Source organism: Colias eurytheme, chromosome 14, assembly GCF_061535395.1.
Source record: "Colias eurytheme isolate Ceu_HAF_F1 chromosome 14, ilColEury1 Martin Lab GWU primary, whole genome shotgun sequence".
NCBI lineage: Eukaryota > Metazoa > Arthropoda > Insecta > Lepidoptera > Pieridae > Colias > Colias eurytheme.
The window spans coordinates 5,241,493-5,268,486 of NC_142993.1; the positions used below are offsets into that span (position 1 = coordinate 5,241,493).

Genomic DNA, 26,994 nt, shown 5'->3' on the forward strand with positions numbered 1-26,994 from the left:
ATTAATCTTACGAATGAAATAAATCACACAAATCAACCTATACATTTACAATTAATTTTTTCAGATAAAATAACCTTAATTACTTCTTTACTTATTAACTTAATTATTTCTTTACAAAACAATTTGAGAATCATCGCAAATAATTCAAATTTCGAGCATATTTACCCAAATTATGATTTTTTTTTCCTAATATTTTAAAAGATGTCAAGTAAGGGTCACGTATAATGAAATGTAAGCTTAATAGTGCAGTTGTTTTAGAGTTTGTGAGTTACTAAAAATAAACAAACATTTTAATCTCATAGCGTCGGGGTCACAGTTGGCTTTAAACAAATGAAATAATTGGTCAAATATCTGTATTTCCAACAACAATCAATAAATTTGATAGAATTCAATTAACGATATAACAGCGTAGCCTGCTCATGCAAAAATAAAATAATAAACCTTTTTAGTAAATAATAATATCATCACAACTACGTGTGGACTGTGCACAAGTAAAACAATTCAATGTACATAAAATCTTTATTTCCACCAACAATCAATAAATCTCATCAAAATTAATGAACGACGTAGCGGCTCGTAGCACAGAGACCGCCCGTGACTGCGAGCGTTCTCGTAGCGGGGACGGCGTAGCTGTGGACGGTGCAGCGGAGCGCGGTGGTGCAGCTGGCTTGTGCAACTGGCGCGGGTCTAGGGATACTCGCCATTCGCTTAGTAATGCTTCTTTGTAGCTTATCTAGAAAACAATACATAGGACTTTTTTATACTTACCACGTTTGTAGTGCACGCTAGGTCCGAAAGATAAAATAAATTAGCAGACTCAACACAATCAATACAAATACTAACAACCGAAAGTAAAAATACACACACTTAAATATATAGGTACTAGTTATATTAGTATTTCAGAAAGCATTTAAGCATTAAGGCACATTTTTTTTTGTAAAGGATCTAAATGTATAAGAATTATCCACTTGTGTATTTTGCACATCATTGTGTACAAATGCTCAATAAACGTCAAAAAACAAGAGTGTTTCATTTAAACTGTAATTGAAATGGTTTTACATAATCGGATCAATAACAGGGTAAAACCTTTCAAAAAGTAGGTAAATCAAATCACCGCTTCCTATCACGTTGCGTTTCATTCGTAACATAATAAATACGAAATACTGGTCTGATGGTGTATTCGGGGCTATAACACAATTTAGGAAAAAGTATGTATTTCAGACACTAATTTTGTTTTGTTAAAGAAAGGAAATTATAAATGTAGGTATGCCTTTTAGTTCTAAACCAAGAAAACTTCAGTATTATCATTAAAAGTCTCGTAGAGCGGAAGTCATTCATTAACGAGAATATTATTATAAAAATAATATGTTCACTCCCACATTCACATATTCGCGAAGAACGTAATATCAAAAGCATACGTCACCAAAAGCATCAAGACGTCAAATTAGTGCCTTACTGTGCCTTGTATGTTGGTAAAGGTAAAGGTCCACAAGTCGACAAAAGCGTCTTATATCAAGGATTCACGGCATTATTTTGATACGAAAACTCCGCACCAAATGGAAATGTGCCAAGAAGATGTACATTATTTTAATTTCTGAGTGTAGTGCAACTTTGTGGGGCTGTTTAATTACCTCACTTTATTAATTATTCAAAGTTGCTCCTAGCTGCGGAAAGTTACACGTACGTACAAGTGCACTAAATTATGACCTTTTAAAGCTCCGTTTGATAAACTTGCTTGTTTGTATTAAAGTAATTGTCTACCATGAAAATTTGTTGCTTGAATTACGCGCGTTGTAAAAGTAGCAATTTCGGTTTACAAAAGAGATTTACCGGTAATACCTTTCACAAAAATTTTAAATGAATCACTTAACTATAACTGAATTAAGAAAGAATTGTATAGTGGCTAAACTGATATCAAGGGGAAAATTCAATTAATCTCGTCTTTCATTCTTTCCAGGATTTACTTTATCTTATAATCTATAAATAAAGGAGACAATTTTTTTTGTTTGGAAAATAGGCCCACCTCAATTTCTTAGCGTATATTAATGAAATGTGTGTTAATTTGTTCCTTGAAGTCCCCAGATTAAAGTGGTGACATTACTTTTACATGATTTAACCGGAATCTTTAGAAATACGTGTGCAAACATTTACCTCATTACTACATAAAAACTAACTGATAATGAGCGATTTGTCTTGTGTGACCCATCCGAATCATTGGGTACAATATATTTAAATAAATGAATAAATAAATATTAGAAAACATCATGTACATTGTCACGATTCCAAGCTCGGAAATCGGACACAACGAAGGTACCGCAAACACAGAGACCCGATTTGGTTATAAATAGTATAGAAAATAGATATAAGTGGGTGTACCTCAAGTTACTGGACCTTGATGCGATTTTAGCGATTGGGAAAACTGATTCAATAAGAAATTATTAATTAAGTAGGTAGGTATTTAGGTACGTGATATTTTATGACTAGGAGTAGGTACATAATATTAGGATAGGTATCCATTTGCACAGCTATTCTATTATTCATGTTCAATTGTAATATTAAACGCTCTTAAGTTGTAGCAATTTCATTTTAAAATAGGTAAAAAAAACATTGTTTACATTAATTGCAAACATTGACGCAGGGGGCTACGACAGGAGGAATCTGACATATTCCGTCAGAGCAGCCAATAGATATAACGTTTCGTTACAGTGATTTTTTTTAGCTGAGTAGAAAAAAATTGTTTTATTTGATAAATGACAGGATTTAAAATCGCTATCAATCATATTCTTCCATATAAATAAGAATAAAAACAGTATCTAAAGTGGTTTATTGAAGGCAATTTTTTTCGCTTTTTGGTTTTATTTTCATTCTATCGATAAAAACGTTTCGTTCCAGTTTTTTTTTTTAATGTTGGCCATTGTTCTTGGTTTGTTGACAGCACTACAGCAGGGATGATATCAAAATAAGGCTTTTTAATTCGATTTCATGATTCCGGTTTCGTTTGTAAAACAACGAAGCTTCAAAATTCATAATATAATTTTATATTTTTACACGTTTTTTTTTATTACTATACGTTACCGAGTCTTGGTGGGCCCACAAAAAATAGTCTCCTTTTAATAAGAAGTTCCTTCCTAGATAAGCATTTATTACCTTTCAAAGTACAATCAAAATGAGATACAAAAATCCAATTAAATACGAGATAAAGATACGATACCTACTACAATTTACTGGAGAGAACTCATTTTCAGTATGTATGCTAATACGCAATTACTGCTATAGTAACAATCAAATTTTAAGCGAAACAACACAGAAATAATACTGATTTCGATATTCTGCTCAAAATACAAGTATTCTGTAACATAATGGAAGGTAAACGAGAAATCTCATCACTGATTTCCGACAAACATCGCCAAGGAGATCGAAGCATATTATTTATTACGCAAATACGTGACCTAGATCTGAGATATTTCTGAAAATAAATAGAAAGAACGCCTCAAGCTTATCCTATTCATACAATAAATTCTTTATACGGGTGTTAAATTGTTTATTGCTACTTCACCAAACACTTCTGAATAGAATTAAAATTCTTTCATTTTGAATGAATTTTGCCAGACAAAATATATTTATTTTTGTTAATAAACAATGACGATATAAGACATGATTTAATTAACTTTTTTTCGGGAAGCTTTTACCTGTGCTTTTACGTTATTATTGATCCGATTTTACATATAAACCCAATGACACACATTAAATTCAATGACATTTTAACAGTAATTTATTATTACACACAGTAATTTACAAATACACATATTCATATTCTTAGTATATCAACGCATAAAATGAAATACTTACCCTTTCCTTCACACAGATCTTTCGTGCGTGTAACATAAAGTCTATAACAGCTACTATAAGTCCGATAACCCCCCCAACACCGAGCACTAAGAAAATACCACTCGTGTTCTTCATTTGTAAAGAACCATCGTCATCTTCATCAGATTCTGTGTTTTCCTACAAAATGTGTATGGTTTTATTGTATTGGTAATTTAATAAGAAAAAAAGTGTATTCATATTAACACAAGATAATATTATTTTTTCATAATTGAATAAGACATTATAATTACGTCACATAAAGTAAAAATATATATTATTCTATTGTTTAATTTAATTAAGGAAAAGGAAAATTCACTTCATTTCACAATATATTCATATTCTTTAATTAATTAGGAAATTATGAGGACCTTGAAAAATGCTTTAAAACCCTTATCAAAACTACAAATTATCTGGAAACGTACTTTCAATATTCATAAAACTAACTGGAAAACTGTTTATATATATTAAAATCGGATTACATTTAGCAATCTATATTAGAAATCTAAATTGAAAAGCAAAGCTGACGGACCGATATATCAACGTACACCCAAAACCGCCGAGTCTTTGTATAATTTTATATGAAGGTTGACGTTAGTAGTGTTAAAAGCTAAAACATTAAGAATAAATTGTTGGAAACTTCTCAGTTAAAAGGGGTTAAAAGTAATCTTGAGTGGTACACCTAATGCCAAGTTATTTTATAAATTCCATTTCAAAAATAAGGAACAATAAAATTGTTTTAATATAATATGAGATGACACTTAAAGTGTGTCGATAAAAATGTAAGTTAATTCTCAAATTTTATACGATACACGTAGCTGAAATAAAGTAACCATGTCGAAAGGAATTTTCATCGGTATTTAAGTTGAACGACACTAGCGATAAAGGAAACTTTAAACGTGTTGAAAGACATTTTATTGAACAGTAGCTTAATAAGTAAAACGCACGTAAACGTTCCTTACAGTAATAAATAAAGATAATGTATGTTGAACAATTGTATCCACAATCGATGCAACTAAAATTAGTAATTGTTTTAACATATTAATGTAACGCATTTATTAAAAAATATTATACAAGTACCTAGTTAAAAACGCCCATTTTTACAAGAACAACTAGATGTCCTCAGGTTCATAGAATTAACAAGAACAAACATATAATAACAAATTAACTGTTCAATCTGTACTAAACGTTGAACACCTCTAACCAAATACTTCTAGAATATTCTAGAACATATAAACACTTTATAACTTCAATACTTACTTCACAATGAGCATCATTGTCCTCTTCCTCCCACCATTTTCTCTTCAACGCCAGCAACTCACCCGACTCTTGTAAACCTAATATTGCGGCGTCAATCAAACTTTTGAAGGGAGAATCTAAAAATTAATTAAAGATAACCATTATAAACGCAATAATTTTGATGAAAGAAAAGCAACAAAAATCCTTGTTAAACTTAGAGAAAGTTCGTTTGGACTTAGGATATTACCACAGTCTCAAAATTCATATTTTTATACAGTGATATTACTATACGATGCGTACTACAATGATGCAGTTTTTACATAAAATAAAAAGTAGTAAAACATGTCTTTAACAAAATGTTTTTCATTTTATGAATAACTTGTAAAAGAAAATAAAGTCATCACTTTAAAAAATTTACTTGAAACAAAAAATAGTGTTTTATTTTATTTTAAAACAAAGGTACAAATAAAATCTAAAATTAAAGACGTTTAACAAAATACATAGAACAAACTAATACTAACTGTCGATACTTGGAAAGATTGCTCTGATGAAATGAAAGTTTGTTCCGAAAAACAACTGTCTGCTGCCAAGAGTCAGAAGAATTTGGAACTATCGCGTAATACTGGATCGGAAAATATAGCATCAAGAACCGTTCTTATTCCTTAGATATAAGAAATAACATGGTTTTAAAACATACGCTTACTATACATATTTTAAAAAATAATGAAAACGTATTTAAAAGAAATATTAACACATGTAGGTACCTACATAAATACCTCCGTAAATTTACCCAATCAAATGGAAAATTAAATAAATATGGAAGCTGTTTCATCAATTTGTTTTACTAAGTAATACGTAGGTATCATTTTAATAAAAGCTTTTCAAATAATCTGAATTTCAAACCAAAAATGTTTTATTACTTACTTTTTGGCATAGCGATTCCATAATCCTTCGAATCCAGTTTATTTCCGACCATTTTAAGATCGCAGAATCTTTGCATATAATATTCTATGGCAGTGGATTCCATAAAAAATGCATATTTCCCTTTACTTTTTAATACTCTGTTCAAACCTTCTTCGTTATTTCGCGTAAAAACAGTGGGCTTTGCCGAATTCATTGTGGACCAGATCTTTTTGTAAACCGTATCATTTGATGTCTGTAGAAAAAATATGAATAGATATAGATAATAAAATATAACAAGGCAACAATTATACAACTATTATAATTTCGAGGTGTACCTACTAGTTAATACAATAAAATCAATGCGAAAAACGGACCACCATTTGATATTAATTACATTTTTTTTTGTTGATATAATTAATTAGACATCTTTTAGTATGCAGTCAAATACAAGCTGAATGAGATAAAATTACATAAAACAAGTTTACATAACCCTAATTTCAAAATAGAAACACAAAGCCATGAAAGATACGCGCTATTGTCTCCAGAGTGTGTCTGGAGTCTGGACAATCTCGTTTCCTCTGCCATAAAGTCATTTGGGTTATCGTGGCAATCTTTCATAGCACTCACTTGCATTACTTCTTTGCGAAACTTTTATGGTTTTCGCTTTAAAAAATTCCATAGAGCATATGAAAAGAAATGTGTAATTTTTACTTTTATTTTTCTTATATCTGGATCTTAAACGACATCGCTAAATGATAAAATTATCTATTGCTTTGACAAAAATTTTGATAAGTTTGTACGAAACATTTCTAATTCAATTAAGATTCGATTTGAACTTTGAGTGCTCCACTCAAAATTCAAGTTTTAGTCTTGTTTATTTTGTTGAAAAAATGTTGTTTGAGTAATATTTCTTGTTTTGAAAACAATTATGAGGAGCGTAGATAATTTCGTTTTAATTATTCCACGACCTCTGAGCTAGATTATCTCCAATGACAATTACGCTATGATACTAGGTCTTGTTTGTCTTCTAATACGCAATAAAACTTGATTAATTTCTCGTTGTTTAGTTCAAGATTAAATTTGAAATTAGTTAATTCAAACAAATTCTATATAGCTATATCAATCAAAGATCTTTTAGTCGATATTTTCAACCTATCCAAACGATCTTTCATAAATAGTTGATTTCTGTGCATAAGTGACTTCTATGTAAAAATGAAATGAGAGTAAATAAAATTGCCCACTAGTCAAAAATCAACCAAAAATAAACTTTTTACGTCAACTGAGGACAGCTTAATAACAGAACAATCCCGAAAAGTGGTAAGAATATCACGGTTTCACTAACACTCTCACCTGCGTTCCATTGCACGTGTCGCAAATCGCAATGAAACATACATTCAGCACATTTGCATTGTAATACCAAAACAACGACATTTATGTATCATCACGAAACGCGAAGGAATACTTTAGAATAGGTACGAGAAGACAATCCATACTAATATTATAAATGCGAAAGTAACTCTGTCTGTCTGTCTGCAGTTACTCAATCACGCCTAAACTACTGAACCAATTTGAATGAAATTTGGTATGGAGATATTTTGATACGCGAGAAAGGACAAAGGTTACCTTTTATTGCGAAATATGTACTACGGGCGAAGCCGGGGCGGACCACTAGTATAGAATATAATTAACACGTATATTAAAAGAGATTAAAATTTTGTAACATATTTAGAACTAACTTTACCCCGCCGTTTTGCCATACGCATTGCTCCTAGTTAGCGTCATGATATTGTAAAGCTTATAAGATGGGCTATATTCCTCGATAAATGGGCTATCTAATACTGAAAATATTTTTCAAATCGGACCAATGATTCTTGAGAATAGCGGGTTCAAGCAGACAAACAAAAAACTCTTCACCTTTTTTCTTCTACCTACCATCGTAATTTCAGTAAGCTTGTTACCTTTTGCCCAGGTTGCCTGGAAGAGATCACTTCTAAGTGATAAGGCCGCCTAATAAACTATGCTGTTTTTTGTTTTGTATATTAGCAATAAGTTTTCTATGTATAGTTTTATTGAAGAGTAAATAAATGATAAATAAGTATAGATTAAAAACTAAATAAAAAGAACAAAGGTGTACATTTAGAATAGTCTAGACTTTGGACAGTATCGTGAAACTGAGTACAAACTCATTAAGGTTATCAAACCGCAGCACACAGTTGCTCAACTTAGTTGAATTTATCTTTCACAATGCCCTTGCTACTGTTTAAACCAGCTAACTAAACGTTAGTAAAACATCGCTCTATTTCAATTTATCACAGCTTTTACAAGAACAAATTATATTTAGTAGTAGTTTAGTTATAACAATTTAACACATAATTCTACACTCTTAATTAATAAAAGCCTTGAACACGTCATGAAAAATAGAGGATGTTATTCTTTAAACGATATAACACCATCAGAACTTTTAACTACTGATGAAAGTAGACAAATGGTGCCCAATGAACACACAGTATTTCCTTTGGGCACCTTTTTATCTTATAACATTATATTGATATTAAACGCATCAGTTAATAAGATAGAATAAGATGTGTAGTATGTATGTATATTTATATCCCAAAATGGGTTTCGGGACTGAAATGACAGGATGGGAAACAGGTAAAGGATACGTTCACTCACCCTTATACTTATTGAAACGCAATCACACACCGTTAATATTAAACACTATACATAAAATCTATACTGACCATAAAATTTGAGGTGTTTTGCTACAAAATTTTTACTATTTGGTCTGTCGGTTTGTTCCTGATCTCTGGACCAGCTTAACTGATTTTGATGGTTCTGTGACTGCCAGAACTGATAGCCGTACTTTACAAGGAGTAACTAGATATTCTGATATTATAGGATACAATTACGTGGGGGAAATAGTGGGACGCAGCTAGTACACAAATAAATTACATCATTAACAATAGAAAACACGTTATACCATAACGCCCACAATACAATAAGTTACTTACTTCAAAGAACTTATAAGTGGAGGCGTTAGTTACAGCTCCGTAAGCGATTTTATTTTGTTCGGAGAGATCCTTTATGTCGGTTATTTCTGTGCTTCGTCTGTTGTTTCGTAGGAAAGTCGACATGTTGGCTGTGTAGGACGCTGTAACGATGAGAGCGAAAAACCACCACATTCCCGTCACCCAACGAGAACCAGCCGCTCTGTGTGGAAAATAACAAACTAAAACTGCAATATCATATTTATATACATTATTATAGCGGCAATTATCTAGCTGATACAGCCAAAAGCCTTTTTAACAGTTTTGAAGTATTTTCATACTTTATTTGTCAAATGATAGATAAGCTTAAAATATCATAATCTAAAGCTGTAAAACCGGACTATATATTCTTAAGATTAATTGCTATTTTCCAAACTATCACGAGACATAATTGCTTTAGGAATGTTAAAATACAGTAATTACTTAAATAAACGCTGTTTTACGGGCTTAAAATCCATTGTTATGTATAATAATATCCCATTATTATATTTCCATAAATAATTAAGAAGCAATTACCGCAAAAAAAATGAAAGTATAAAAATAATTTATATTTCTTGCGTTGTATTTTTTATACCTTGGCGGCTCTGATTAATAATTAATTTAACATCTGCGTATGGTTAAATTAAATCTCCATTTATTATAAGGTGATCTTATTATACGCTGATGCAATAAAAATGTAAATATCACAAACAAAATACGGGCAAGTTAAAATGAAACAGGGAAGAAACTCATTTTAAAAGCAATTGTATACCTAAATATTAAAGACTTAAAATTACACAAATCAGATATATTATGAAATTAATTAAAACGATACCTTACCTAGGCAATATATCACAGCCCTGCGTCATAATCGAGCCCATGGTCAACCACATACAATTGTACAGGCTCCATATATTCTGCAGGTTCTCCGGGTTCTGATTGCACGGGTGAGGGTTCACCCAATCGCCTTGGCTCATACTAAAGCACAGACACTAATTACTTACACACATTGTTAACTTGATACAAATACTGGCACAGACATTGTTAACGAAATGTCAAATGTCTTGTAAGAAACTACAGCAATGTAGAAAAACGTACTAAATAGAGAAATTCGTGTACTAAGTTTCAGAACTTCTACAATAATAGCTGTTTAGACTGTAGAAGAAAAATTGATGGCATAGTCAGAGAAATTTATTTTCGACGAGAATGAAAATGAACTTGCCAACCAAAAGTAATAATAATACACAAAAATAAAATCCAAATAAATGGAATTAATAATGTTCTGTGTAAAATGAACTTTCTAAATTAAAAATAACATATTGATGAAGCAAAACTGAAAGGACTATAATCACTGGCAGCTTTGATTCTGTATATATTACGACATATAGATTTTACGTAATTGCTTTTTTTCGCTGTATGAATATAATATTCCAGGATTTGATTAAATCATACATACCGAATGTTTCCAGTATTGCCAGTATTTTCAATTTTCGTTATTAATAAAGTTTTCTGTTAGTTGCTTGTTGGCGATGAGACTGAGTTTGTCAAACATACCAAATTAATATTAGTTTACAATAACAAAAATAAATGAAAAATTTATAATATTTTTCTAGGTTTACAAAGATGATATACTTACAGTTTAATAGTAGTCTCTTTGTTATCAAAAAAAATAAGATCTTATTCATAGGAAAAGTTATCAAAATTTTCCATGAATGAAATTAAAATTAATTTACTCACCGTGCACACAGCAGCAGCACAAAAGAAACTAAAATATACGTGGTTCCCAAATACAGCCACACATCCAAAGACAAAGGGCTCAAAAAGGAGAACATATCTGGTATCTCCGGTTCTGGTTCTTTGAACAACATACTGATTCCCAACGACATGAAAGGAGTCGAGAAATCAACAGCTGCGAGACGCTCGGACGTTATCGTGAAATCGCATACCGCTAGCTCAGCGTTCTGTAATAGAACGCTGTTTGTAATGTTACAGTATTGTAGGTTAGAACTTAATTAAATGAATAAATAAACACGCTTTAATAAAGAGAATTTATTAAGATAAAGTCATGAAATTATTGCATTGTGATCCTTGATAAGTGTAGGTACAAGGTTTGAATTCTGTGCGTTTAATGTGACTCAAAACAAGAGTTTAAAAGAGTCGGTTAGATACACATATAAGTATAGGTGAATCTAATGAAAGCGAGTTAGAAACGATTTATTTGAAGCGATTAATTAATAAGAACCACGCGTAGAATTGTCATAAGCGGTTTGTATGCTTTTTAAGCACAACACTAATATTAGTTTTCTAAAAGCTGCAAAATTTGCGTAATTTAGTGAGTGAAATAATTAAAAGATTGTCCTATCGGCATAAAGAACGTCTTTTTAATACGATCGAAATTTTATTAATACTTCTATAATAAGTACTATAATAACATTTTGCATAATTTAAATGTAGCGAATGAAAGCAAAAAATAACGATAGCATTGTGCGATTGAACAAAGGCGATTTCTACAATAATAAATTCTTGAATATAACACGATGTTAACAAATATGGAAGGAAAACGGATTATCTTTGCAGGTGTTTGCTATTTTTAAGAAAAATCTTTTAAAATTCCTCACGTTATTACATAATACTTTTATCACATTATAAAATTTAAAGATCACTTTTATTTATAATGATTTTTATAAAATTTAACAGTTAATAAACTTTGGCGATGTTAAATTAAAAACGCATAATGGTAAATAAGAATATCTAGGTAATTATATTATATTGCTGCTAAAAGAAAGATTCAATTTAATTTAACTGAAAGCTCATACCACTTGTTAGATCAAAATAACAAAGTTTGCAATTCACTGCTCCGAATAGAATTTAATCCAGTTAATGATGCGTGCATGGTAAATGTTTATATGTGTTCAGAACAAAAAATCTATTACCTACATTTACATGAATGCATTTAAAATACACATATTTTTATGGGATTTATTTTACGGATCATTCGGCTGTGTAATTTGTGATGGTTGTATAGGTATTATTGGATTTTGAAGAAACAGATTTTTTTACAGCTAGAGCGCATTTAAATAAAACAAAATTATACGTAGATTTTTAATTGACCTCATAACATTTACATTACTTACATTTAGATATATTATTACTGTTGTTTTAGAATTATCATTGATACTTAATAAAGCTTGAGGTAAAGTTTAAATGACCAATGATGATGGTGATAATAAGTATGATACAGAAATTTTAAAAATTACTTACATGCTCAAGCAAGTCCCCAACAATGCCATCCCATTTCTTGATCCCATCCACCTGATTCCCATACTTATCTTCAGCGACTCGATAGAACTCATACTTGAAGTCCTGATGATGTTCCCTCCGTATAAAATCGAATATAGCATCTATAAGGTCAACTGCGTAACCGCGATATGCAGTTGTGCCGTTAGAGGTGTCTATATCAAAGTAGGGTTTGCCTTTTTTTGATACAACCTAAGGAAAAAATATTTTTTTCTTAAAACACGTTATATCTATAATATCACTATTATGTTGTTTCGTTTCATGATAAAAGTTGATCTTAATTTTTAAAATCAATTTCGGCCTACGATACCCATACAATTTATCTAGAGGTTCGTCTGACAAACCTTCTAAACGTGTTTTTAAATAATAAAACATAGGTAGTTCTTACTTAAATTAATAATAAAAATACTTGCAAATTACAAAACGCAACAAAACGGAATAAATATCTTTCGAATAATATATTTTATTTTCTCTCGTTGTTAACTTAGTTCTGACTTCTAAATGAACAATGAACAAAACTAGTTTGTTAGTTCGAAGCTTGAGTACTTTTTATAAGGAGAAAACTATATTTAAGTTTTAATCTCAATTCCACTTCACTGTGCCTGGGAGTTAATAGTGTTGAATAATATTTATATTTATATTCATTGTGCACAACAACTTACTTAATATATTCAATTCATTTCAAATCAGTAAAAATGTTTCAATTTCTATATATTATATTATGAGTCAAACTAAAAGCAACAAAATACTATCACATTTAAATAAAAATATTACTTACATAAATCAGATATTTCCGTAACATCCTACATCCTACCTAAAGCTGCGTTGCTTGCCTAACAACACAACACGACACGATAAACTTATTTTTTCATAGTCATGGCCATTAGAATAACAAATAACAGCATACATGTGTTATTCTCATAATACCAAATATTTGTAGTATTTAATTAGTCTAATATTGTATGATATGAACACACCGCCAAACGCGCAAGACGTATTTCATCCCGACAGGGTCACCATATGGTGTAGATTTACGGAAAATTAAATACATCTGACATGTCTGAAAGTGCGTTTATTAATATTCAATGTTAGATAACAGGATATTCTGATGGTTATCGTAATCTTGGTATACAGCAACGTAGGCATTTATATATAGAGGTAATGTGTGACACTCTTTTTTTTTCTTCTGTTATATTATGCTAGGATCTTTATAATACTTTTCAAGGAATAAAATCAATGATCTCTAAGTGTCACCACTATACTATAAAGTATAAACCATGAGACAACCTAAGTATAAACATAAGTATACACCTAATATACGATACATATCAATGTTAATAAATTCAGTTTATGATACTTTGCGCAAGGTCGTCCGTCACATGATTAAGTTATATGATTTATCTTAAAAGTCACAAGAAATATTTTCCTAAATATACGTAACGAATATTTGAATACATAATAAATATTCACCCGTATAACAGACTTGGAGGTTCTCGCCGCCGATCGATCCGTGACGTCCTTTTCATCTGTAATAATGTCCGTCTTAGAATCCCAATAGCCTACGTAAATGAACTGACTCTCGTTACTGAATTTAGAATAATGCAGGACGAAGTTAGTTCTTTTGCCGTTCTCATCGAATTCAATGTTCCCCGTAAAACCTTTCGCTGAAGTCTGAAAACAGATTCTCCATTATGTAAATCGCGCCATTCATTTTTATGTTTGCATTTTTCAATTTATCGTTAAGTGAAGTCGAGTCGTTATAAGTAAATAGAATTACACTGAAAATAGAAAGTGCTTGAAATGCACAATAAAGAAATATAAAACCCATTCAAAAATAAATTTTACATAGTGTACGCCTGAAGTACAAGGTTTAGTTATATCAATATAAGAATATAGATTGAACATTGGAGAGGGACATACATTACTTTAGTCGTTAGACGAAAACTTGAAAGGACTGAAATTAGTGATGGAAACTAAATGGTGAAAGTTATACCATGATAAGATTAAATGCACCCGAAGCTGTGGACACAAGTGTATAGTTTAATATTATTATTTTACTTTGCACTGTTATTTCTGTTAGTTTGTGTTATTCGTGTTAAGTAATTTTTCAAAAAATAAACATAATGCAATAACTTACATGTAAACAGACGAAACAGAGAGATACAATTACTTGAAAATCATAATATAATTTAATTTCGAATTACTATAGGTACTTGTAAATATCACGAGTAATTGTTAAAAGCAAAGAATACTTATACTCTAAAAAAGAGGTTAAAAGAGTGGGCGCCCAAATATGAATCAAAACTACCCTCAACTATGACTTATGCAAGAAAGTTATCAAGCAACATAACCTGTGTCATATTTCATGAATCTAAATATTTATAAGAAATAGTTTAACTTGTTACATTGCACACAGCATAAATATAAGAGGTATGTAATTAATTATTAAAAGGTTTATTTAAATGTATTTGCTTGCTCTAGGAAATATCACCCCAGCCATGCAAACGCGTTGTCCAAACTATGTGTCAACTCTAGGGTTTCCTTAAAGACATTCACTAGTAATTTATTCCGCAATTTATGGGACGATTGCAGTCCCATAAAGATTGGACATATTTATGGTAGCTGATTACAAGCAACATTAGACAAGCGATAATTTTGGCTTGTTTTTAGGTTTTAATGTCATTTTATAGCTAAGTTTTATAGTACCTATCATAATTTTAAATATGCAACTGATTATATTTTAAAATTCTATCATAATATAATAAGAATACTTTGACATTACAGATGCAGTTATTCAATCATTAGATGGCGAAGTAAGTAGTTATTAGTGATAATTTAGAAGGACTTTATGTGTTTTTTTTTTATTATATCTAAAATAGAAATGTTAACCTGACAACAATGATATTAATAAGTAAAAAGGTGTAGATAGTTTTAAGCGTTCCAGGAGTAGAAAATCTAAATGTAGCTAATTAGCCACATTTTACTTCAGCTGTCTCTTTTTCATCTGAATCTTTCCATCTCAATTTGACTATATTCGTGTGTGTATTAGTGTGCCTTTACTAAAGATCGAATATTGTGTTGGTAACCTGTCTACACCTTTTTACTTATAATCTTTTTACTTACATAAAATATCTTTACCTGTAATATAATCTATATAGAAATTGCTTAGGCTTAGGGCCGATTTTTCAATGCTTGGATAAAACTTATCCGTCCAATAAAGTTATATAAATAATATTAAAATGTCACGTAAACTGTCAAATACGGGTAATTAGAATACGTTTTTAAAATGGTAGTTTTATAATTTATATACATTATTCGACGATTAAGTTTTATCCAAGCATTGAAAAATCGGCCCTTAGTAGACTTAGACTTTAGACTGCTCCGCCCATATCGGTCTATATTCACACATACACACAGACAGAAAACGAAACAAACATCTTCCTACCTTAGTCAAAGCTTCCCGTAACGCGTTTCCGCTCGGCCAAGCGTTCGCCTCGTAATCCGCGTTATTGTTCATAAAACATAATGGCGGCGGATCGCCCACTTGACCGTACCGACGCGGGTAGTCTTCGCTCTCTAGTTGCATGCTACGTATCGCTTTATCTAAATGACTTAGAGCATCTGCTGCTAACGCGGTTTCCAACTACAATTTCTCATTTATTGAATAACATAATATACAAAAAACTGAACCAAAAAAATAAACAAGACCAACGTGCGGGAAGGAAGGCTTTCAAATGAAAAACGATCATCAAAACCGGTTCAACAGTGAAATTTTTTTATATAACATATAAAAAAATACAGTAACATTGAGAGCCTTTTACTATTTTTGAAGTCGGTTGAAAAGAAAATTTACAGCTAATAAAATGGTAAGAAGAGATAGAATACATAAGGCCAATCACAATACTATTACTAATTTTTACATATTGAACATTGGTATGTTATAAAGCGTGTTTATAAAATAAGTCGCTAAAAACAAAATGTTTATTGAAGTTTATTAAAATCACATAACAAATGCAACTTTCAAGTTTTCAGCGAACCTCGAGTTATAATGTCAGTTTAAATGCTGCCGTAAAACTGACATTTACAGACGTGGAGGTAAAGTTTCTCGTATAAATACTTACGCTACGTATAATGCGAAATAAACGGGCAAAATGTAATATGACATACCCGAAATAATTTTTAATTTTCACAATGTGAGAAGTTAAAAGTAGACTTTATGATGTAAAATTCATTACTTTGATATGTTATGATGTTACTTTGATATTTAATATGGAAAATATTTAAATGAAAAATAATTAAAATCCTATTTCAAACTAAATAAAATTAAACAATTTGTTTGAATTCGCCAATCTCTTTATGTACCAATTGTAATTAAAATCAAATACTTAACATTTTTATTTCAATTAAAACCACAGATTCTAAACAAAACTTTTTTTTATAAATATACTTATAAGATGTCTGATGTCTACATTAATCATAACCAGTAATATAAAACTTACCCGAATAGAACAATTAGCAGTATTCATATCCATATCTTTCCATTTAATATCATTGGGTGTGGTTAAATGCATTGTAGTTACATTCGCCATGAGATCCGGTACATCTTCCAAATTAACTGTATATGCGTCCAGATTCGTCAATATAAAACTCTAAAAACACACATTTATGAGAATGTTGTTATTTAATCAAACTAAAAGTATGTACTTAAACATTATGAAAATACGAAACTATGTAAAATAAACGTTCATAACTATAACGATATTACATCAACTGGTATTAAGAACAATAATGGATAAGTATAAATCTAATATATTACTTTTACAGTAATAACCAGTGAGTAATGTGTGAGATTCTCAAATTATATCAAATGTAACAAAAGAATAACGCTACGGACAAACAAATAGACTCGCAGACGTTATACCATTATCGTAGCGTCATCATTACACAGAACAAAAGCTTCCCGCCCCTTCCGAAGGTAACTACTAACAAAACATTAAAAATGTGCACAGAGCGTAGAAAGCAAACGGGAAGGAAAATCCATTCGCTTTTATGTACAATTACATACTTCGTACCTATATCTAGGTACCTTAAAGTAAATAAGAGATTTTAATAAAATATTCATCAATCAAACACAACACCGGTGTTCCGTGGACCAAAGAACATTTATCCAATAAAAACGTACTTGATATTGCGTGGAATTTTCAACTTGAATAATCTCCTCCATATATTTCCGAACATTTTCCACGGCGCAATCCATTACGTGATAGCTCATGTGCTCCACCTTGAAGACATTTTTAAATATCTCCCTATTGTCCCCTTCCGGGTCCAGTTTTCTGTATAGAATTGGATCATTTTTGTACGGCCATGTGTTTATCACTTCTTGTAAACGGATAAAACCTATAATGTTTTGTTGAATTTAAAATAGTGTAAGATATCAAATCAATGTTATTTTGGACTCAATTTTTACATTTTTTTTTCTACTCGTGAAATATTCACTAGTATAATTAAAATAAAGAAAAATGACATATATTATGCATGCAAAATTTTCATGACTTACTCCCGTCGTCTTCGTAGAAAAATGTAAATTTATCCCATTGCAACTTTTTAATTAGCGTGGCATACGCTTTTGATATAAGTTCCGGCGGCGGGTGGTACATTAATGTATATGAATTTTCATATAACGTATCTGGAGGTTCCCAACTTAGAGCTAAATGTGATATCTGGAAATATTTTTATTTTAATGACACGTGCGAGAGCTCGTTAAATCTTAAAAATAGGCGTTTGATTCTGTGTCGAATGTTTCAAATAATGAAGGATCTCATTATACGTGATTGTTCTATTTTAGGATGGAAAATAATTGAATGAAAAGATATTTTGAATAAATAAATGTACTCTGGAAATTGAATATATTTTCAATACTTGCAAATCGCAGAAATATGATAGAAAATACTACTCAATAGTACGAGTAGAAAATATAGCTTTATTTTTTAACTCACTGAGTTTTTATGTAAACAATATTACATTTAGGTACACGATTTAAATTATCCTAAATCATATTCATTCTTTAATGTCTAGCATATTGAAGGCTGCTATTCATGCAAAAAGCGTAATACAACAAAACAGCGAACACATACATAAATCTAGCAAAAAGAAATCTCACACCGTATTTACATGACAAACACAAGACGTTCAAAAGGCATTTTGCAGCGTGTTCACTCTAAAAGCTGCAATCTAGTCCGTGATCGTATTTGCATTTATATGGATCATAACGTACATTGAGTCTGTTGCAGAGCAAGCAAGTCGTGTCACAGATACCGTTCGTCGGCCGAGGGTCGATGAGGGCCACGATGCCTTTGTTATCTGACGTGTATGGGCACACTGGAAACATTTTGGTTTATATTAAAACCTGATTTTCTGGAATCTCTTTTATTTACGGTCAATGCGGGTAGTTAAAGAAAATCCCCATGGCAATGAGATGATACATTGCAGAAGCCTGTTTCTTTTTAGCCTCAACTACATACACAAATATCGTATGACTAAATTGCTCCGCTGCAATGTGGTTGCGAAGTGAAAGAAAGGAAACAAACGAGCAGAATTTCGTATTCATATATTAGTAGTAAAATAAATATGATAAGGCCTGTAGTAATTGGTATACGAATGTTGGTGGTGTTCTTTAAGAAGACTAATATAATGAAAGTTAGTAACTAACCAAGAACAGTTTGAAGACAGAGAAATAGGCTCTTAGATTTTATAGGCTTTTAAATCTAACGACCCAGCTTAATTTCGTCTGGTGTACGCAGTAAAGGCCTAGGATAGATTTTTAAGGTTTTATAGATATAAGCCTTGAAATTAACTTAGTTACTTTATGTACTTAGATCGGGATTAGAATTAAAAGTTTGATTCATTTTCAAATTCTACGCTATATCTGTTGGTCTCTGGTTCAGAAATCCTAAATCCTAAAATAATAAGAGCAAACACTATTTGCATATTTTTAATAAAGTTCAATATTAAAAATACAGCAGAGATGTTACAATATCAGTTTAAAGTCAGGATTAACTAACAAAGTAAACTACTTTGCATTTCATAATATGTATTATAAGTACTAATCAAAATAAAAACTTACGTTCTAAAGCCGTGGAATAGCTGTCGACGACTTGCAAGTACATAGCCCGCCCATGATACGACCTCGTAGTGCCTGAATTCACAATATTCTCAAAAGCCTGCGCCGACGTTGGCAAAGTTTGTTTATTAAATAAGCCGCCTGAAAAATAAACAAAGTTAGCATTCGAACGATTGAAGCAATACTATTGCAAACGTACCTATTGGATAACGTGTGCTCACTGCTGCATCTGTTATTGAGTAATTTATCAAAAATAGCAATAAAATTGCTTTCATTTTGTAATGAAAGGTAAATAATCCTAATGTCAATAGTGTTTAGACGGGCTTGCGACTCGGCAGCCGCCTCCACACCGTCTGATGTATTTTTGGAAAATCATTTTAGGTCACGTCGTTTAGACGCTGCATGCGACGATTTTCGTCATCATTGTGGACCAGTCACGTTTCGAGACATCAAACGCTAGGAATTTCCTTTAATACAAATAGTTAACTAAAACAGTTAATAGAGAATTTCTCAGCAAAACGTACCGCTTTTGCTTTCGACAAGCTCGTCATAATTAACGACAGCTTATTTACACTGAAAGCTCTTAGTAAATATTTTGCTTTATACATCGTTGTTTAACACAAAGTAAACAAATAATGATGCCGGGTATTTTTTTTTTATAATTTAGAGTAGTTTTTAAATTCTGTGAACAATGTGGTTATTGTGGATATTTTGTTTGATACATCAAAGCGCTTCGCAGCTTATGGTTATAGAAACGAGTGTAATATCTTATCAAATTGGTAAGTTAAAAGATGAGGCAATTTTTTTGAAATAGGTAATATAAGTAAGATTATAGATTTATTTTCTTTTTCTTCTCATATTTTAATATTTTTATAGGAGGCATATTTGAAAAACATGCTTTAACACAACGTTTAGCTTTCAATGAAAGCATGCGACACAATCATCTCCGGGCATCAGATTCAGCATCCGATGATCCAGACAAGAGTACGTAAAACATTTAACTTATTTATACAAAAGGCGGAGAAAATATATTTTAATTGTGAACAAATTATAATAATAATAATATAATTGGTTTTCCGAATCTCATAAATTTTAATAATACCGATTATGTGAAAATAACATTTAAAAGTTTCAAGCATAATTTACGCCTCAAGGATATGTAACAACCACAGTAACAACTGACGCAGATGTCTCTTGTTTACGACCATCCTATATATAATCTCTTTATTTATAAGTAAGTAGGTACTTGCTTCTTAAACAATAATGGACAATTTCAGAAATAAACGATTGGCGTCTCGAACCTGTAATACTTCGACCCAAGAGATCAGATAGTTATTCAGTGTGGAGAAACCGTAAGAAATTTTATACATTTACCTTAAATCTACCACACTTTATATCGTTCTGTTAAAATTAAGTCTATATTATTATCGATTCATTTTGCACTTTTCATGTTAAATAATATCGTACATTCTATTAAGACGTTTCATTTTATAGTTTGTTCAAACAAAATGATGCAGCCGATCGCTATATTTGGTCCGCAAACACCAATCTTTGATGGCGCTATTCGGGACCAATGCGCCAAAGCGAATATTCCACATCTCCAAGCGACCTGGCAACCAATGGATCCATATCTAGAAGAGGAAATCGAAAACACCGACGAAGAAATTGACAGTGAAGTTGATGAAGAAGCTGCTGATGAGAGTCCAGTTTATAGAAACATTTCTATTAACTTCTATCCTACTGCGGAAGATATATCGTACGCTTATGCAGCATTATTGAAATATTATAGATGGGAAAACTATGCTGTACTGTATGAAGACGATTTTGGTAAATAATATTCTACAGACTATACATATAGCAACTTATATTATACTTATCTGTGAAATAACACCTTTATACTCCGTTTTTCAGGTTTATTAAGAATACAGAAAATTCTTGCTGAATACACGGACCAAACCCCTGTTACAGTGCGTAGGTTGGACCCCAATACCGACAATTTTAAGGTTAGCACAATGTTTTATTACAAAACCAAAACCAATATTTCGTAGTCGGGTGTGTAATATGAACTGTGTAGCATCACAAATTGTTAATAAGTAAACGTACGTAGTTTCATAATAGTAATAACGAGATGTTATATTATTAATTTAATACATCTACAATCTACATGTCTCGTCTTGTCATGTAAAAGCATTTTCTTTATTTTTAGATATTCAAAGAATTAAAACGATACAAAGAATTCCGTATAATATTAGACTGTCACATTGACCGCGTTTTGAAATATTTAAATGAAGCCCAAGGAGTTAATATGGTCAATCATTACCAGGTATTTGTAGGTTAACATATTGTTGATGGTGTGTATATTTATTTTGAAATCTTAATCATATTATGAAACTAATCTGGTGTTTTAAGTTAGATAAGCTTTAAGGCAACTTAATAAGAAAAGTTTCTTAATTTTAATAAGTTTTATCGCAATATGTTTACTTAATATAATTTTATACACTAGCACTACATTCTGACTACAATGGACGCGGGAATGATAGCAAAAGACCTTACACCTTTTCACTCAAACATTACGTGGCTCAGTATCACAGATTTCGATAAATTAGAAGATGCACAACACTTCTTAGCTACACGTGTTGGAAGGTGGACTACTGATAAGGTCCAACTTGACTCCCCACCTGTCACCAATTTAGAGGTTTGTATGCATTCGAATTTCAATAGACATACAAATTCTGCACAACTTTTACAATTTATGATTTGATACAAGCATAATAAAAAATTGTTACTAGTTAATAAAACTTGTCATTTTCAAAGGCATTCCTATAACTATGCAATATTGTAAGATTATGTTTTGATTCAATCAAGAAAAGAAATTGACGATAAAAGATTGTGATATAAGTAAAAAATTGTTTGTAGATCGAAGCTCTCGTTATGAACGATATAGCGAATCATGTCCTCCAGGCATTGCAAAAAGTAGGTGAAGTGGAAGATATTACAAAACCAGATGAAGATTTGTGTAAAAAAGACGCCGACCCTTGGCCGTTCGGGGCATTACTTCAAGCTGAAATATTAAAGGTAATTCTTTTTCGCTTTTACTTTGTATTTATCTAGGATGCCGTTACAAAAAGATAACAAATTGAATCCTTTTTATATGAAAGCTTTCTTAAAACAAAACCCGTTTTAATTAAGTATTTATATCTTTCCGAAATGGAGTAAAAAACGACCGGGTATTAATAAATTTTGTCCTTCTTTCTTAAAAAATCATAAACATTTGTATTCCAAATTAAAAAAAATTGTTCTGATACTTTCCTATTATCATTTATTACAAGAGAAATTACTAATGTTTCATTTCATTTCAGAATCCCAGTGTTGGCGTAACAGGGAATATTCAGTTTGATAAATACGGCCGCAGATATAATTACACTTTGTACGTAAACGAGATTCATGTATCGACGAGACAAACAGTTGGCATTTGGAATTCAACGGATAAAGGAACTATAATAGAAAATCGACCAAGCACTGAAATTAAAAGTGCACAACAAAGCAGTAAACATTTTATCGTAAGTTCATTTGCTTAAATGTAAAAAAATATGGCACAAATTTGGTATGAAATGCAGCGTAGTAAATTACATTTAATACAAGTGCAATGCCATCTTGGCTCCAAGAAAAGCTTTTGCTATGGGATCTCGACTCCCATGTAGGATACATTTCTGACCTATTTCGAAATTTTACAGATAATATCGCGCAAAGCAAAACCATACTTTGCGGATAAGATCAAATGCCCAGAGGATAATAAAACGTGTGTCGAAGAAGATGCTGACGAGAAATACGAAGGGTTCTCTGTTGATTTGGTTAAACATATATTTGATATTTTGAGAAAGCATAAATTTAATTACACGTATTCATTTTTACACGAACAAGATAAGGATTATGGAAAATACGATCCAGAGAAAAAGAAATGGAATGGTTTGATTGGAGACTTACTGGACAAGGTAATATATTCGAATTACGAAGGTAATAAAACATAAAGCGCATTCTAATTAATCTTGGTTAACTCATTAATCATCACATTGTCAAATGCGATATCACTAATACTTTACAATGAGCATGGTCAAGTATAAACACATTTATAATTCTGTTTTTATCCATATTAATTTCACATAAAATGTAATAAACAAAATTGCTATTCAAAAGACTTATTCTGTATCATAGTCAATTATTTCAAACAACCCGAACAAGAATCGTCTTCAAAATGGCATTTGTATTAAAATCATTTGAAATGTTAATAATAGTCATTAAATTTCCAACGCTATGAATGATCGAAGTTCCCAAATTGCCACGGTATTTTGGTGAAGTTCCACTCAGAAACCGACATTTAATTAAGATTCCAAATTGTATTAACGGCATAAACAATGCAATTTATTAGTTATGACTCTGACGCTTTTGGTTTTCAATAGGCTTTTCGAAAATATACTTCATCATTTTTATTTACAGAAAGCAGACTTGGCTGTTTGCGACTTAACAATTACGGAAGAGAGAAAGAAAGTCGTCGATTTTTCGGTACCATTTATGACACTGGGTATTAGTATTTTGTATACAAAGGAAAGAAAAGTGCCTCCGGGATGGTTCTCATTTCTTAACCCATATACTTTCGACGTTTGGATGCACATAGCAACAGCGTACTGCGTAGTTTCTATTGTCCTATTCATTTGTTCAAGGTGATTTCAGTGTTTGATTGATTATGATCGATATATTTGAAGTATTTTAATTACATTGTACATATCAACACATACTTCATGTTATCAGGATATCGCCAGCTGATTGGGAAAACCCCCAACCATGTGATAAAGATCCTGAAGAGTTGGAAAATATATGGAATTTTAAAAACTGCACTTGGTTGACCATGGGCTCCATTATGACGCAAGGATGTGACATTTTACCTAAGTATAATTATTTTTCTTTGTTTCTTTTCCCAATCTAAGAACTACATATTTGAATTGAATGAGAATTATTCTAATAAGTGATAGTTAAGTTTAGTGATAATTTAATAATAATAATAAATCGATTGTTTACTACAAACGGGTATCGCTATCTCTAATTAAGGAAAATAACACGCTGTTTTCCTGTGTTATATTGATAACAATGGCATTAGGCAAAAATAAAATAACATTAAATCTTCTATCTATAATACTTGAAATTAACAATGCTATGAATTATGAAATTACGCATGTTTATCGTTTTTATTTATTTAACTACCTAGGAACGATTTACCGAAAAATTAGAAACTCATGTTTGATTGTTATTCTAGAGCAATTGGTTCACGATGGGTATGTGCAATGTGGTGGTTTTTCGCTGTAATCATATGCCAGACATACATTGCCCAGCTCTCTGCGTCCATGACATCAGCCCTAGAGTACGAACCAATAAACAGCGTCGAAGATCTAGCCAAACAAACTAAAGTGTTGTACGGAGCGATTCACGGAGGATCCACTCTGGACTTTTTTAAAGTTAGTAGTTTGTTTCTAACAAAAGTTTTCTAACACTCCTTAAGCCTCGCCCGAAGTTAACAGCCGGAAGACGTGCGAAAGTTTGGGAATTATTCAAATGAAAATCTTGACTGAAATAATTTGTGACATACATAGAATAGAAGCGAAAGTTTAAAAAGACAGTGAAATGATTCTTCTTTACAAAAAATACGTTATTATTAAATAGATTTGGGAATTGATAACATTTAATCGTTTTGGAAACGACGGTTAAAAATATCTTATTTTCCAGAGCTCGAAATATAAAGCTTATCGGCGATTATATGATAACATGATCGCTAATCCCGTTGTTTTGGTAAAGAGTAACGACGAGGGCGAAAAACGAGTACTCAATGGAAAGAGCAAATACGCTTTTTTCATGGAATCAAGTACAATTGAATACAAGTTAAAAAGAAACTGTGAACTGAAGAAAGTTGGTGGTGAATTGGATTCTAAAGATTACGGGATAGCAATGCCGGCGAGTAAGGATCCTTTCAATTCAATGAATAGAACTTGCAAAAGTCTAGGCAGTACTTATCTGATCCTTTTATATACTTACATTTAAATTAATTTACATTGAGAATAATGTCTCTTATTTTCCCGCAGATTTTAATTAAATAATTCTCAGCCAGTAATATTAAGTTCACATGTATAATTAGTGTCACTCTTAAAATCTAAACATTTATGTATTCATAAGCATTAGATAAACCGTTTCTTAACAAAATAAAAATTATAATTACCTTTAACTTATTTTCTTGGTAAATTTAATACGCAATCATTACTTATATCTATCATGATATCGATTATTTTCCATCCATTGTGTTGATATTCCATACTGACATAGGTAAATTTATGTATTTCAGATTCACCATTCCGAACTCATATAAACCAAGCAATCCTGGAATTGAAAGAACATACAACGCTTGATCAAATTAAAAGTAAATGGTGGGATGAAAAATACGGGGCACAAGAGTGTGAAGTAAGTACTTTCGACTCATCCAATTTCAAAATTAAATCTACTACAATTTTATGTTTTACAAGCTTAAGCCAATAAAATAATTAAAAATAATAAGTTGATATGTAATAATAACTGTAAAAAGTTAAAATAATGAAATCTTCGCTTTTTTATTTCAAAAATAGTTAATCACGATAAAATATCCTTACTTTTTATTTTAATTTAAGGGAACCACAGATGAAAGCGATGTTGAAGGAGACCTTGAGATGGAAAATTTGATCGGCGCTTTTATAATTCTTATAATCGGTTTGGTGTTAAGTCTCCTAATAACTGCTGCAGAGTTCATGAATGAAGTGCGCAATATTGTCGTCCGGGAACAGGTAACTTTTAATATTATTATGTATTAAAAAAACGCGAAACACTTAATTTTAATATTTTACACAACCTAAACATGGTTGTGTAAAATATTAAAATTAAAAAACCATGTTTAGTCACAATATTTATGATTTACAACACTAAACTTTTGCCGCCAATTAATGATAGTTTTTTTTATACTTTTTTTTTCTTTTATAGAAACAATTGCCAGCGTAAAATATAAATTAAAAATAATTATGAAATATTTATGTTTTCTTATATTTTGGAATTTTAAAATTTAAATACATTTTAAATAATTAAAATTTGTTCATATCAATAATTTAGCGATTTCTTTTCTTTAAGTCATAAATCATAATAATGTACCTAGTAAATATTAAATTGTAGTTTCGTGCTACTACTAGCTAAAAAAACTTTTTTTCTATTTAAGGTGTCTCACAAAGAAGTTTTTATGAAAGAATTGAAAGCGTCCTTAAACTTTTTCCAACTCCAAAAGCCAGTCCTTCGTAACCCGAGTCGAGCGCCATCTATTGCTTCTACGGATAGCACTGAAAAACATAACATGAAAAGAGCGGCAAATATTGAAAATTTTATTGAGTTTGAGAAAGAAGTCATGTAATATAATTATGTATTAACTTTATCATTACAAAGACAATGTTTATTTTTGTATAGCTTTGAAATAAGTTTAAATTATTT

At 31.0% G+C, this 26,994-nt stretch overlaps 2 protein-coding genes across 4 annotated transcripts; one reads left to right on the forward strand and one right to left on the reverse strand.

The window, feature by feature from the left end:
* Positions 1-505: 505 nt before the first annotated feature.
* On the reverse strand, positions 506-19,789 carry LOC149902868 (glutamate receptor 4-like). 2 transcript variants are annotated; one of them, XM_090109271.1, is made up of 16 exons: positions 19,649-19,789; positions 19,453-19,590; positions 18,604-18,707; positions 17,887-18,049; positions 17,512-17,726; positions 16,829-16,978; positions 15,775-15,972; positions 13,800-14,000; positions 12,294-12,521; positions 10,770-10,993; positions 9,873-10,010; positions 9,018-9,216; positions 6,028-6,259; positions 5,125-5,240; positions 3,850-4,005; positions 506-733 (listed from the first exon to the last, which is right to left on the reverse strand). In XM_090109271.1, exons 1-16 carry the CDS (start codon positions 19,722-19,724, stop codon positions 536-538), a joined length of 2,736 nt encoding a protein of 911 aa, XP_089965397.1. In that variant the 5' UTR covers positions 19,725-19,789; the 3' UTR covers positions 506-535. The 2 variants fall into 2 exon arrangements, with proteins under 2 accessions (XP_089965397.1, XP_089965398.1); XM_090109272.1 differs by lacking the exon at positions 12,294-12,521.
* Positions 19,790-19,904: 115 nt separating this feature from the next.
* On the forward strand, positions 19,905-26,942 carry LOC149902869 (glutamate receptor ionotropic, kainate 2-like). Of its 2 annotated transcripts, XM_090109273.1 has the most exons (17): positions 19,908-20,228; positions 20,326-20,433; positions 20,727-20,801; positions 20,944-21,276; positions 21,361-21,452; positions 21,656-21,772; positions 21,953-22,144; positions 22,366-22,524; positions 22,809-23,009; positions 23,184-23,441; positions 23,944-24,167; positions 24,256-24,393; positions 24,758-24,956; positions 25,225-25,453; positions 25,835-25,950; positions 26,154-26,306; positions 26,729-26,942. In XM_090109273.1, the coding sequence occupies exons 1-17, from the start codon at positions 20,141-20,143 to the stop codon at positions 26,915-26,917; spliced, it is 2,871 nt and encodes a 956-aa protein (XP_089965399.1). In that variant the 5' UTR covers positions 19,908-20,140; the 3' UTR covers positions 26,918-26,942. The 2 variants fall into 2 exon arrangements, with proteins under 2 accessions (XP_089965400.1, XP_089965399.1); XM_090109274.1 differs by lacking the exon at positions 26,154-26,306 and having other exon boundaries at positions 19,905-20,228.
* The last annotated feature ends 52 nt before the right edge of the window (positions 26,943-26,994 follow it).